At 41.3% G+C, this 13,457-nt stretch overlaps 2 protein-coding genes and 1 long non-coding RNA gene across 3 annotated transcripts; 2 read left to right on the top strand and 1 right to left on the bottom strand.

The window, feature by feature from the left end:
• The first annotated feature begins 2,364 nt into the window (after positions 1–2,364).
• Positions 2,365–3,829, top strand: LOC127310491 (uncharacterized). Its single transcript, XM_051341161.2, has 3 exons — positions 2,365–3,332; positions 3,413–3,580; positions 3,749–3,829. Exons 1-3 carry the CDS (start codon positions 2,634–2,636, stop codon positions 3,827–3,829), a joined length of 948 nt encoding a protein of 315 aa, XP_051197121.1. The 5' UTR covers positions 2,365–2,633.
• Positions 3,830–5,623: 1,794 nt separating this feature from the next.
• Positions 5,624–6,172, top strand: LOC127309663 (uncharacterized). The gene is made up of 3 exons (XR_007857279.2): positions 5,624–5,709; positions 5,822–5,897; positions 5,993–6,172. It is a non-coding gene; the product is annotated as an uncharacterized lncRNA (long non-coding RNA).
• Positions 6,173–9,676: 3,504 nt separating this feature from the next.
• Positions 9,677–10,927, bottom strand: LOC139832399 (uncharacterized). Its single transcript, XM_071822150.1, has one exon. The coding sequence runs from the start codon at positions 10,925–10,927 to the stop codon at positions 9,677–9,679; it is 1,251 nt and encodes a 416-aa protein (XP_071678251.1).
• Positions 10,928–13,457: the final 2,530 nt, after the last annotated feature.

Genomic DNA, 13,457 nt, shown 5'->3' with positions numbered 1-13,457 from the left:
TCTAAGCATTGATATTGCTGGGATTTCATTCTGAAAACATTTTTAAGTTATTTGGCACTGATACAAAAAATTATGGGTGATGGTTTTTAATCCATTCCTGTTGAAAACCGAATATACTCATGGAAATAAGAAGGTTGATGGATAGGAAAATAACATATAGAAATGTTATATTGGGAATAATATTAGGTTATATTCAAGATATATTCACTGGAAAATGTATTAACTTGTTGGCCAGTAGACCGATATTAGGAAATGCATGGTAATGGCTACGTTGCTGTATTTATACTACAGATTGCCACTTAACATGAATTTTTTATTTGCACTGATTTCATATACATATTGAAAATGAAAATCTTATTCTCGGCTGTGTACATGTGAGACAATATGTAGAAGACAATTGGAAGCTTTAGAACATAAATCTTATTCTCTGCTGTGTACATGTGAGACAATATGTTAGCTAAAAGTGAGACCAAATGTAGACTGCGTAGCTCTACTGCGATAGCTTCTATAGAGGGAAACACCTTTCTGCACTGCTCTGGAATGAGGTACATATTGTTCGGATACTATGTGCCTGCTGCAAAGTTCTATTTAATATCTGATGTGACAGTAAATACTGGTAATCTATACTATTATCTTACTAAACTGTGCATGATAGATACTTATAATTTTTTTCCTAGTAATAGTACTGATCTAAACTTCAACTATTTATTTGGTTTGCAATAGTACGAAAAGAATTTAATTAGAAAAAAAGCTATAGAGTGTGCTATCGGATGGTGAAGGAGCTGCATTTATAAGGTTAGGGGAAGAAGTACTCCTGTCAGGTACATGTAAAATAGGCCTGCTAAACAGTGAACAGCAGCCCTCACTATTGCTACGTTGGGATACCCGTTGTCAAATATTGTGGCAGTGCTGTCTGCGAAGCATGTACCTACAGTTAATAAACTGTAGTGCTGACTTTCGATTGAGTGGTAGTTTCAACAGGAAGAAGCAAATTTTTCCCATATGGTTCAAGTATATGATAAATTGGATGATCATACTTGGCCTAAATGGTGATAATATATATTGCGTATATGAGAATATTTTTAGTAATTTGTCGAAAAATTGACATAAATGGCTGAGATTCGGTTATTCCGAAATATAAATTATATAGTCTGTCTGACACTTTTCGAAGGCAGTCATTACATAGTATTGCTTAGATCTTTCGTGCGCGGTAGTTGTAGTTCAAAACTATATCCTCCTTCTTTTATATGATCTACCAACTACACCGACCCTTTGAATCCTAAGGTTGCTAACAACTTCTTCTGCTTCATCTTCGTCCTGATATGTATTGCTTGAATTAGCGTCGCCATCGATACTTTCATTGGGTACTACTCCATAGTTATCTCCCGTATCACCAACTTCATCTAATCCTTGCGGTGGGTCTGTGCTCTGCATTTGGTAAGAGAAAATGGAAAAAAACAATTTTATTTGCTTTTCGTGGACATGCAGTACCGATAAAATGAAAATCATAGGTATCAGTAATATCACCTGTAATACCAAAGCTATAACTGAATCTGTATTACATGCACTACTCCTTTCTTGGTTAGAATCAGCATCATCCTCACATGACGAAGCCGTCGATGAAACAGACCTTCTTGCCTGATATATAAATTATTTAGAAGTAATTATGAAAACTATGCATGAAATAAATAAATATAAATTATAGAGAAAAATACTTACATCAACCGAAGATAAGGTTTGAGAGGATAAAGTAGGAATTGCATGACTGCTTACTGCCGGACTTTTTTCGATTTCTTCTGCAAAAATGTGAGACATTGTTCTACTATTTTGTAGATATCACTTCTTTACCTAGGTTGCATTCGACACATCAGATAGGCAGTTCACTGGGAGTTGGAAGTGTTATATATAACTTGTTGAGCCATAGTTGTAGGTCTAAAATTTTCCCTCCAAAATTGAATTTCAAATAAGGTGGCCCTAGCGTGGATGAAGCAAAGATTGACTTCTGCTTTGTGCCTGCAACGTTTTTTTTAAGCTTCTCTTTATTGCTGAACAGTCCCATGGTCATATTCCACCAATAGTGGGGAGGATTGTGTATGGCTCATGGCAAACATGTAGTGAATTGATGGTACACTATTTTAATAGGGAGCTATAGAACGACGTGCTGCTTACGTGTAAGGTGGTACCTATGCAATATTGTGAGCTGCTACATCGAAAAGGCACAACAAACTTACAGATGAGATAGAAATGTGCATCTCGGTCACATGATTTGGAAAAAAAATACCCACATATATAGAAGAGAAGCTAGGTTTCCTGTCTGTTCTTTACTTATTGGTCTTCTCTGCATCTTCTTGGCAAGGCATGATGCCCAAATGAGAAGTAATGTGGTGTACCATCTGGAAGGTTGAACAAAAGGTAGGTTTTATTAGAAGTAAGTGTTTATGAACTATGCCCTGCTGTTTTTTAGAGCTTCAAAGCTATAGGTTATTAGTTTTGCATCGTTTTGGTGCACGTAGTTCGCATTTTGCTTGTATGTTCTGGCATATTTCCTCCAGCTTCTTTACTTATATCTGCTGCACATTTGTAGGATAGTTTTTATCTGCTGGCAACCAGGCTTGTTCTACAAAGGAAGTAAGATGGAAAATAGTGGGTACTTGGCTGATGTTGATGCAGCGACATCTCGTAGTTCAGCCAAAAGGGTGGCAGCTGTAGTTGGCAAATTTAGTGATGAGAAGAAACAACTAGTGCGTGATATAGGTTTTGGTGGAATCCTGCAGATGCCACAAATAAACAAAACTCCAAGGAAATTCACTGTCTGGCTGTTAAGCAATGTCGACATTTCATCTAGGTCAATAGTTGTTAATGGACAGTGTAAGGTTAAGATAACCGACAAGGCAATCGAAAGAGTATTAGGAATACCTTGCGGGCCTAAGAAGCTAATTGGATTGGAAACAAATGTTGTTGAAGAAAAAAATGACTTTATAAAACTTGCTATTGGATCTGTAAGCACAGATGCAATGGAAACATGTGGGCTAAAGGTAGCAGAAGATGTGCTGACTCTGGACTATCCAATTGGTATGAACAAAGAACAGAAAGATAGATTCAAGGTTTCTTTCGTTGTTTTTGTTGTTGGACATTTCCTTGTTGCGAAAACCAGAACCAATCATGGGATAGAAGAATTCTGGGGTTCTTTACTAGATACAAGTTCAATTCATCTTCACAACTTTTGTTCACTTGTTATCGATGAGATCATGGTGTCGGCGAAAAGAGTTCAAGATGAATTAAGAATGAAACACACAATAAAGAATGTTACGGGATGTACACTTGGACTGCAGGTGATGGTTTCTGCATTTTCACATAGTCATATATTTTTTGTGTGGAAATAATAATTTAAGTTTGTTGTTCTATGTATCAGGTGTTATACCTAGACAGCTTGGATATAAGTACATTCGCACTACCTCCTGATAAGTTGCCAAGGATCGCTCTTTTTGACCTAGTGCTTCTTAAAAGGATGATAAATGCAGATCAGGAGAATAATATATCATACTGCAACAGCGATAGTTCAACTGCTGGTGGTACAAATGTAAGATTTGATTGCATATTTTCCAAATTAAACTTACTACATGAAATGCATGACAGAAATAGGAAAATAATTGCAGGACGCAAGTGTCAAGAAGAGAGTTCGTTCTGACGAAATTGTAGGAACGCCAAGTGCAACCTGGTCAGAACATGTACAAGTCCCTTTTTTCAGAACACATCAACCAGCTGTGTCAAGTTATTTGACTGCTTATTTGAGAGGATCGATCCAACAAAAGGTAGGCTGAAGACGTAGTGTTGACAAACAAATTTCGTGTACTTGCATAAAATGTAGGAACTAATATCTTTACTTTTCACAGTTATCATATGGCCAAGTTGATGCATTGAAGTGGCACAATGCTCGTATGATACATCATGTCAGGAAGACAAAAGAATTATTGTTTGAAGGATGTCGCATTAACCTAAATGAAGAAGGATTAAAATCAGTGATAGAAGTACACATGGAGACACTTATGGCCAATATATTCCAAGATAATCTGAGCCTATCACAAAAACTACACACCCACACATCAACCAATGTGGCAGCTCCTGCAAGTAATATGAGAGGAACTTCGTCCCTCCAAATATCATCGAACTACAGCAGCATCAGGAGTGACGGTAATCCTGAACTTAAATGTTCGTTAATGCGGATAACAATGATGTAGTTAGTACTCATGTTGTGCAGTGTCGTTGAAACTCGTCAAATCTGCAGGTCACAGTTCAGTTGGAGGAGTGTCAGCTAAGGAGATTGGGGCACCGAGAAAAAACAAAGAAGGTACTTGGGTGTATTTTTTTCATTCGTATAGTATAGTTATAACAACAAACTATAATAGAAGTCCTACCACCAGCTGTAGGTAGCATGTTCACTCCTCTTGTAGGAAAGCAGCTTTTCGTAGAAGAGATGGAGGGATGTTCAAAGAGAATAAAGGTAGAACAGGATAATGCGAGTGCGATTCAGCCTGGAAAATGTGACCAGTTCATACTTTCTGAACATGACATTACTGCCATCATAGAGAATGGATCAGGGAATTCAATGTGCCCAAGTGACAACAACTTGAAGCAATCCATGTTCAGTAAACTAAAATGCAAGCAAAGGGGTTTTGCTCCAAATCCGTGGATGGGTGGGGCAGCCAAGTCTAGGGTGAGAACAGGTGTCACAAATGATCTACATGACTGGCTTGCGAATAACAATTCATCTACACTCAGGAGGTAATTAACTGGAATACATTATTATCTTTCTTCTACAGCTCAATCATCTTGCAATACATTATTCTAAAAAACATGAACTTTTATTTTATTTCTTGTCCAGCTCAATCATCTAGTAATACATTATTCAAAAATCTAGCACTTCACATATTGCAGGAACTGGATTGTGCACGCTCTGCCCAAGTACATAGAACTGGATGGCTTTAACCTTAAGGATATATTCATAAAGAAAAGAAGGTTCACTGCAGAAGCATTTGATATAGCTATTAGGAGAACAATCCAACTAGATAGTTCTATGTATGGATTGAGAAGGAAACATTGTTGGAGGCATATCATGGAATCAGATTTCGCGGTAAGACACAAGGGAACTTTATTCAAAATAAAAATATGACACATTTATGATCTTGAAATATATTGATCTAATCTCTGCCAGTTCGTACTAATGATCTACTTTTAAGCAGATGCTAGTTCTAGAAAACAAGGACCCGCTGGAATGCATATCAATAATATACCAATTCACTATGATGTTCAATGAATATGATATATCTGAATGTAGAATGGTGAGTTCTTATGTGCGTGAGTACCATGATTTTATTCCACATATGTTGACAACAAGCTAATTTTTTTTGAAACATTATTTAGAAGTGTATCTTATCAAGGTAACATATCTTGACAGATCATCGTTCCAGCTTTAGTTGAAATGAATTGGTGTGCTTACTATTGGGACATGGAAGAAGAGAGAGTACATGTTGTAGATCCAAAGTATGTCATGCCGAGAGATCAAAGTGTAGAAGATATTCACAAAATAAACATTGCAAAAATCCAGGCTTGTCTACAAAAGGTAGTGGAGGTTCTATTCGAAGGTTGGAAAGTAAGATGGTCTGATTTCAGGACTAACTTTGTGGAACCGATAATGTCTTGTTCACCTAGGTATTAGTGCACAGAAAGCATCATCTTCCCCTGATCCAAATTGAAAATTATATATATGACTTTGCCATACATACTATTTTATGCTTATTGATACTTGCTATTTCGAATGAAGGGTACCTGAAGGAATACTGACACTACTGGCAATAAAAGATTTCGATGGATCGAAATATGTGGAAAGACATACTGAGGTATGTTATTAATATAGAACATATAAATTTTTTGTTCAGTATCCCTTGTTTCAAGTTGTTAGTATACTAATATCTACATGGATAATTGATGACAGGAATCTGTAGAGGAGTTCACCAAACTGATTCTCTACGAGATGGTGTCTTTAGAAGGAAACTATGGAAAACAACCAGAGGGTTTTATTCAGACAATTATCTAAAAAAATGATATCTACATTTGTAGTTCGTTGTATTATCATGCTGACATTATATTAAACTTTGTTGTATTATATTTATTATGGCACGTATGAATCTCCAATATCAGAGCGACCGACTTTAATGGTTCTTACAAATTCTGTTACATACAAATATGTTAGGCATATATATGTTGATCGTGATATATGAAATTTTGATGCAAGTCTTGTTGAGGAAAGTTGGAATGTTCTCATACTTACTAATATAGTTTAGGTTAAAGTCAATAATAATATCTCATATTTACATGTTTCAAATATTTCTTTAAAGATTCATATTGAAGTTGGAAGTTGAAAATTTGCACATACTGGTCCTCTTAAAGAAAAACCCCTTATTGATGTGATATGCGAGAAATGTCTTTGACATATATTAAAAACTTTAGAACAATGTTTGCCTTCCGAGACATTTATCCTGTACAATTATATAATTTATGAATGGACCATTATTGAATATAGTTTATTAGTTTCCTCCTGAATGTACATAAAAGATGTTCTTGTCCAATATTCTATTCAAGGAAACAAAATATCAGAGGGACCGAACTTAAAAGTCCTTACAAATTATGTACAATAAATATATGGTACACATATATATGTTGAGCGTGAGATATGAATCTTTGATGCAATGCTTGTTGACGAAAATATGAATGTTCTCAATGTTACTAATATACTATAGGTTGAAGTGATTAATAATATCTCATATTTACACATTTCAAATTTTTATTTTAAGAGTCATATTGCAGTGGGAAGTCCATATGGTGGTCATTGCCTTGGAGAAGGCAGTACGATAAGATAAACCAACAGATACAAGTTGTTCGTAAACCCTTCGTAGCATTGCCTGGGAGATTCTGGTGGGGTCTACACCTACTGCTCGCCGCTGCCGGAAGAAACGAAGGGCAAAGCATTGGCATCAATTCAGGCGGCGGTTGCTTCGTCCCTCACACGGTGGCGGTATGCATGCCGGATGCTGCGTGCTTCTCCGGCTGATGTAGCGTCTCAGGCATCGAGATGCCACGGTTCTGTTGCGGCGTGCACGTCTCCACTGTGATGGATCGTCTTCTTGTGCAATGTGATTAACGTACTAGCGGCTCATCTTCGGATCGCTGGTGCTGAGGTCCCTATAGGGTATCCTTACACATCGCCCGGTGAGATGGTGGAGGCGATGGCGCGTCAGAATACATGTGTTCTAGCTCGGTCCAAATCTCGGGAAAGCCACTAATGGCGGAGCCAGAGAGCTGCTAGCCTAGGCACATCTATGATCGATGGATCTGGTGAGGCTGTTCTGTACATGCACGGTCGTCTATAGAGGCCGTGGAGCTTTGGGAGTCAGAGGTTTGTTGTTAGTAGTGTCTTCCACAAGGCCTGTACTGTTGGCGAGTGAGTGGAAGGGGACGATACAATTGTCTTCCTCGTTAGGGTTTTTAAGGCCTTTTTGTGACATGCAGTTATCTAGGGATGATACTTCCTTCGGGATCAGCAAGGTGTATTCTTCCCCTCTCCCCCTATCCCACCGCTGCAGTACCTACGTCTTGTCTCGAAAGAACCGGGCCATACTGAAGCCAATCTAGTCGACGACGCCGGTAGAGATCGGTTGAGGGGAGGTGCCGGAGTAAATAGCGTAGGTACGGTTAGTGTCTTTATGCCGGTAGAGGGCTTGCTGCCTAGTAGTTGGAGTGGTGGTCGGGATCTGTCCGCCTGAATCTCCGCCGATTTAGGATCTTCTTTGGTTCCTCTTTTGCTCCGGTGGTCGGAGGGTAGAGGGGAGAGGAGGATCGACGCTCCTCTAAATAAAGGAGTGGCGGTGTGCCTTCAGCTGCAGCTGTGCGGCGGTGAGACAAGAATTTCCCTTGGCGGCCTTGCAGGCGATGGGGGAAACGAGAGCAGGCCGGTGGTTTAACTTGGCAAAGGCCAGGATGCATAGCAAAAGTCGGAATTTCAGATGGACGGGATCATGTGGGTTGGGGTGGAGCTCCTGATCTCAGGGGGGTGGAAAAGTGTTGCATCATAATCATATTGTGGTCTGGCCATTCAGGATTCTTATGCATGAATAGAGTTGGCGTGAATGACGATTCAGTACCTGGAGCCTGTATAAATAGACATCATCCGCAAGATCCAATGATGATAAGTTCCAGCTTTCTTCCGCCTAAATCTTTCATGATTGGTACCATTGTTAGAGTTGAGGTTGTCTTGCCTCTCAACATCTCTCGCGGCCGCCTCGGAGGGAAGGAGTCTGCCGCCGAAGAATGGGGCGTTGAGGCTACTGCCTACCGGCATCTCCCGCGGTCTCCTCGGAGGGAAGCGGTCCGCCGCAGATGCAGGGGCAGCGAGGGTCTATGCCTCTCGAGATCTTGCGCGGACCACAGTGAGGGAAGACGTCGAATGTAATATTACTCATGATTCTGAAAAGGAAACTTTTAAAGATGATCACCTGGTATATGTGTGAATTATATTGGTGCGAGAAGAACAAAATTTGGAATATGTAATACTGTAATGAATTGGATTTCTATAAAATAATTCACATTATTAAAGAAAGAAAAGATTCCTAAGTTTGTTCATACTTTATTTCGGAACATATTTCAGTGAATGTAGATAGCATGTGCCATATTACATTGGTACCAAAATGTTACCGGACCATAATTTCAAAAATATAGTGCCCGTCAACGTTATGTGGCTCAGATAAAATAATGAATGACTTTAATAAAACCGAAACTATGCTGAACAGAAATATATACAATGTGTATGACTGATGCATGGCTGCAAAAGGACAACAATCAACTGTAACAGAGTAGGCGGCGTTTGGTGTTTCAGATGGACGCGATCATGGGGGGGCTGGCGCTCCTTATCTCTATTTTGTTGTTGGTGGTGTGTGCCGTCGTGGGCTGGAAGGTGACGCGGCGACGGTGGTGGCATGGTAGGATGTTGGCGCCGTGGGCTGCAAGGTGACTTCAGGGATGAAGGCGGACGGCTGCTCCGCCTTCTCCTACGTATGCATCACTTTAGGGCACCAATTACTGAGGTGCGGATGCGGATGAGGTAGCAAAAAATGTGGCGAGATGGAGACAACTGTTTCAAAGATAACTAATATTGTCACACATGAACCCTACCAACAGATAAATAGTTGGTGTCGGACTTTATTCAGATATAAGTGCAATGGTTTACACGGCTGAAAAACACGTCAGGAGGTGATTACTTAAATGGTAGGAAGCAAAGTAAAAAAGGTGACAAAAATCAGATATCCAGAAGCCGAACATATATAGAAAACACAGTTCGAAATGACATTACTTAACAATAATCCATACATATTACAACAATAGTAGTTCACACATATTAGAACACCAAGCTCGATATATAGATATCCGTTACAACTAATAGTTGATGGGTTACATACTGACCCCACTGCTGTGGCAAAGTCATAATGCATTTTCATAACAAACAGCAGCTGATCCACTGCATTACACCAAATTGCTAATACTGTTTTGGTAGGTGGACAGTGCACGACACATAGTTTGTCATGCTATTAGATGTACCCGCAGCGACACTGCATGATAATTGGCATCAAACAAACCGGGGTGGCCACGGCTCTGTCAAGGTGTAGACATTGGCAACCGGTGCGATGGGATCAATCTGTGCCAACGGTGTGATCGACCCAGTGGCAGAATCAAGCACAAACAGACCATTGGTGAATGCTACTGTCAAGAGAACTAGGGATCCGTCCAGCGACATAGCTCTTGGCTGAACTGAATGGAACTCAATCTCTATCCCTGGATCATTGCCGACCATCGCGGGGAAGAAGTTAACACAGAAGCCCACCCCAAACTGTAAGATAAATGCCTGAACAATATCTATCACGGAGACAATGTGCCAATTCAGTGCTCCAGCATTAGGTTTAAGAGCCCAGGTGTAGAGGTGACTCTGCATGAAGTGAGCAAGAGTGATCCCCCCCTCACTGTGCTCCCCAACTGCATACTGGAAGTCTGAACTAACGCCTGCACTCAGCAAGGCAGGCATTGGTAGGACATGGAAGGTGTGGTCAGTAAGGTCGAATCTGATTATGGAGCCAACAACATAAACCAGGAAGAGAGAGTTGGGAGCCAGGATGCATGATGGGTGCCGGTGGAAAAAAACTCTACCCCTAGACCTAATTGGCTCAGAGAAGTATCGGTTCCACTGACCATGGGAGTAGATGGAAACGTGTGCGTGGACACACTTACGAGAACCTAAGCTGACTCCCTCGCAGGTGCGAGCCACTTGGCGATCTTCATCCAGGTCTAGTTTGAAGAAAGCCATACCTCCCGGAGGTCCTGCCTCCAGCACAAGGCCGAACTGGCCATAGGTGTTGTCGGTGTACTGGTCGGGGAGGCGCGGTACCGGCGGCAGCGGCGTTGCGGCGAAGGTGTACAGCCTGGGGACGTCGGTGGGGCAGCTCACAGTGTAGTTGCCGGGGTGGATCCAGTTGGCTCTGAGCACGAAGCCACCCCGGGCGGCGACGACACGGTCAGCCTGCAGCGCCTCCTTGTTGATGCGCGCCCGCAGAGCTACAACCGTGTCGTCGGCCGGTGCAGCCTCTGCGTCGTAAAGCTGGAAAGACGGTCCGAAGACGCCCTCGAACTTCACCAGGAAGGAGATGATCGACGGCTGATGGTGCTCGACGTACTGCTCGACGAACCTTCCTTCTTCCGTTGCCGACTTGAACTTCTTGCCGACAGCCTTTGTCCGCAGAACCTGGCGGGCCGAAGGGAGCCTGGCCAATATCTCGGCCAGGAGGTCCTGGTCACCAAAAATGCGGTCTGCTGCTGCTTCATCCATGGTGGAGCTCGGTGGAGCTCGGTTTGGCCGGTGGCTGTGGAATAAATTTACAGTGGAGGTGGCTGTGGATGAGCTTCGGTGATATTTGGTCTCGAGGCGTGTCTTCAGCAAGTGAGCAGGACGGTCAGTATGGGTGAGGCTGCGGGCGACTGTTTGCTAGGTCAGTAGTTCTTTGAAATAATGGTGTGCACTGCCAGTCCACTGATGTGTACGGGCAATTTAAGAATCGAGCGCAGTGGTACTTGCGTAAGACTATGTTGCAACAGAGATCGGGGTGGCAATGTGTCTTTTTAATTATGATGTGTTTGTAGTATGGAAAATCAATATGTTACGAGCTAACTAAAAACAGAGTGACAAAGGGTATGAGTTACATCATTCAGCCATAATATTTACATTTTGTTTTCTAAGGAGAGAGGACTATGCATCGTGTGTCACATACATGAACAGGAGGCAGAGTAGGTTGCACAGTTGATATTACACATGGTAGAGAGAGCATTGTTGTTTAAACTCAATAGGCATGGCTGCTCGATACATGTTGTCATATGGGAAAAAAAAATATTTCCATTCCAAACAGTACATGAAATATAATAAGTGATTCACCATACACTTGGACTTTCAGATAACTTAAGTTCGGCAGCTCTGTGTTCACATATATCGAATCATATATAGTTTGTTTGCTAAGTATGATATTGCGAATAATCTTTTTCCGATAAAGAAAATATAATAATATCACAATGGTACCAATTGCACCCAAACTCTGCAAGAACGCAAAGTCCCGGAAAGTCCATTCTAACGGCATCGGTAACTACCGGTGCCGCATCCATCGCTCGCTGGTTCGTGGTAAGTGCAAAATTACATTCTAATATATAGTTTGTATCATTTCCATATAATATATCTACAAATTTCAAAATAAATTTCGGTCAGTTTTCGTATTTACTTTATATGAGACGTGATTCGTGATACTTTAAAGCAAAAATAACTACAACATTACTAATATGTGTGAATTATATGTATAATGTGGTTGAAAGAAGCAATTCGTTATTTGTCTATAATAATAAAAATAAATATATACCGCCCAACTAATCCGCGTGCCCGCATTGCAACGAGGAGGGAGATCCGCCCGTCGTCACCAGGAATCGAAGAGGAGGAGCCCCCGCCCCCGCCAAGCCCCGTGGGACTTTGCCCCGGCGCTGCTACCGCCGGGGGCGGTGGTTATCCTGTGGTGCGGGACGAGGGTTAGGACCGGGTTACGTCCCGTGGAGTTGTTAGCCTAATATGCGAGCTGAAATTGGCGCAGGCTATGAGCCTGGCCGCCTACCACCAACAACCCCTACCTGAGTGCTGCGGAGCCGACGTGAGGAGGGAGGCCGCAGCGTTGGCCGCCGACGGGAGCAGAGGCGCAGCGCAAGCCGCCGCCCAACTCATCCGCGTGCCCGCCATGCAACGATGACGAAGATCTGTCCGTCGTCACCAGGAATAGAAGAGGAGGAGCCCCCGCCGCCGGCACGACCAATGGGACTTTGCACCGGCGGCGCTACGGGCGGGGGCGGTTGTTATCCTGTAGTGCGGGACGAGGGTAAGGACTGGGGTACGTCCCGTGGAGTTGTTAGCCTACTGGGAATCATCTAGCTGGTCAATTGTTATTTCATAGTAAGTTATGTGAAAAGTCGAACGCCAAGGGGGCATCCACCCGCCGACAAATCCCGTGGCGCCTATAAATGCTGGTACTACCATATGGTTGAAAATACGGGGTATATGTGTGAATTATATTAGTGTGACAAGAACGAAAATTTAAATATATTAGACAGAATTGAGTTGAATTTCTATATAATACTACTCATGGTTCTACAAACAAAGCATTGAAAGTTCATAGACTACAAGTTAGTACCATATTTAACTAAATATAGGTACCATGTCACATATTAATATAGAAACCATGGCAATCAAATTTGTGTCACAAGTAGAAATAATTGAATATGTCTGACAGATAAGATTTGGATATCAACCAAATATTCGAACTAAGTTCTTGGAAGTCTGGTTTCATAGCGTCTACAAAATTGATTTAATAAACATTTTTTGGCTTGTAATGTAGATATCATTTGACATATTGCTGTCATACAAACATGTTACGTGATAAAATATAAAAATTTAATGTGGCAGCATTAATATCACAATGGTACCAATTACACGCAGGCTCTGCGAGAACGGAAAGTCCATTGTAACGCTATCGGTGCGGCATGCACCGCTAGCTGCTTTGTGATTCGTGCTACATTCCCGTCTTATATATAGTGTGAATCATTTCCATGTAATATATATAGAACATTGAAAATAAATTTTGGTCATTTCTCGTAATTACTTTATATGTGACGTAAGTAGTGATACTTTAAACATAAAATAAATAGAACAATTACAATACGCTCGAATTATATGTAAAATGTGTTCGAAATAAGCAATTTGTTATTTATATCTACTAAATGGTATAGATATAACATATGGTGGTACAATAGATAATACCTTGGATATAAATTAG

Source organism: Lolium perenne, chromosome 6, assembly GCF_019359855.2.
Source record: "Lolium perenne isolate Kyuss_39 chromosome 6, Kyuss_2.0, whole genome shotgun sequence".
Classification (NCBI taxonomy): Eukaryota; Viridiplantae; Streptophyta; class Magnoliopsida; order Poales; family Poaceae; genus Lolium; species Lolium perenne.
The sequence above is the reverse complement of the archived record's forward strand: the minus strand, read 5'-3'. Positions and strand labels throughout refer to the sequence as shown.

Bases quoted from the DNA above. Each gene is read 5' to 3' on its own strand.
- LOC127310491 (XM_051341161.2), top strand. From the start codon at position 2,634: ATGGAAAATAGTGGGTACTTGGCTGATGTTGATGCAGCGACATCTCGT. The intron at 3,333-3,412 runs GTGATGGTTTCT...TCTATGTATCAG, and splicing joins GATGTACACTTGGACTGCAG to GTGTTATACCTAGACAGCTT. The intron at 3,581-3,748 runs GTAAGATTTGAT...CCCTTTTTTCAG, and splicing joins CAACTGCTGGTGGTACAAAT to AACACATCAACCAGCTGTGT.
- LOC139832399 (XM_071822150.1), bottom strand. From the start codon at position 10,927: ATGGATGAAGCAGCAGCAGACCGCATTTTTGGTGACCAGGACCTCCTG.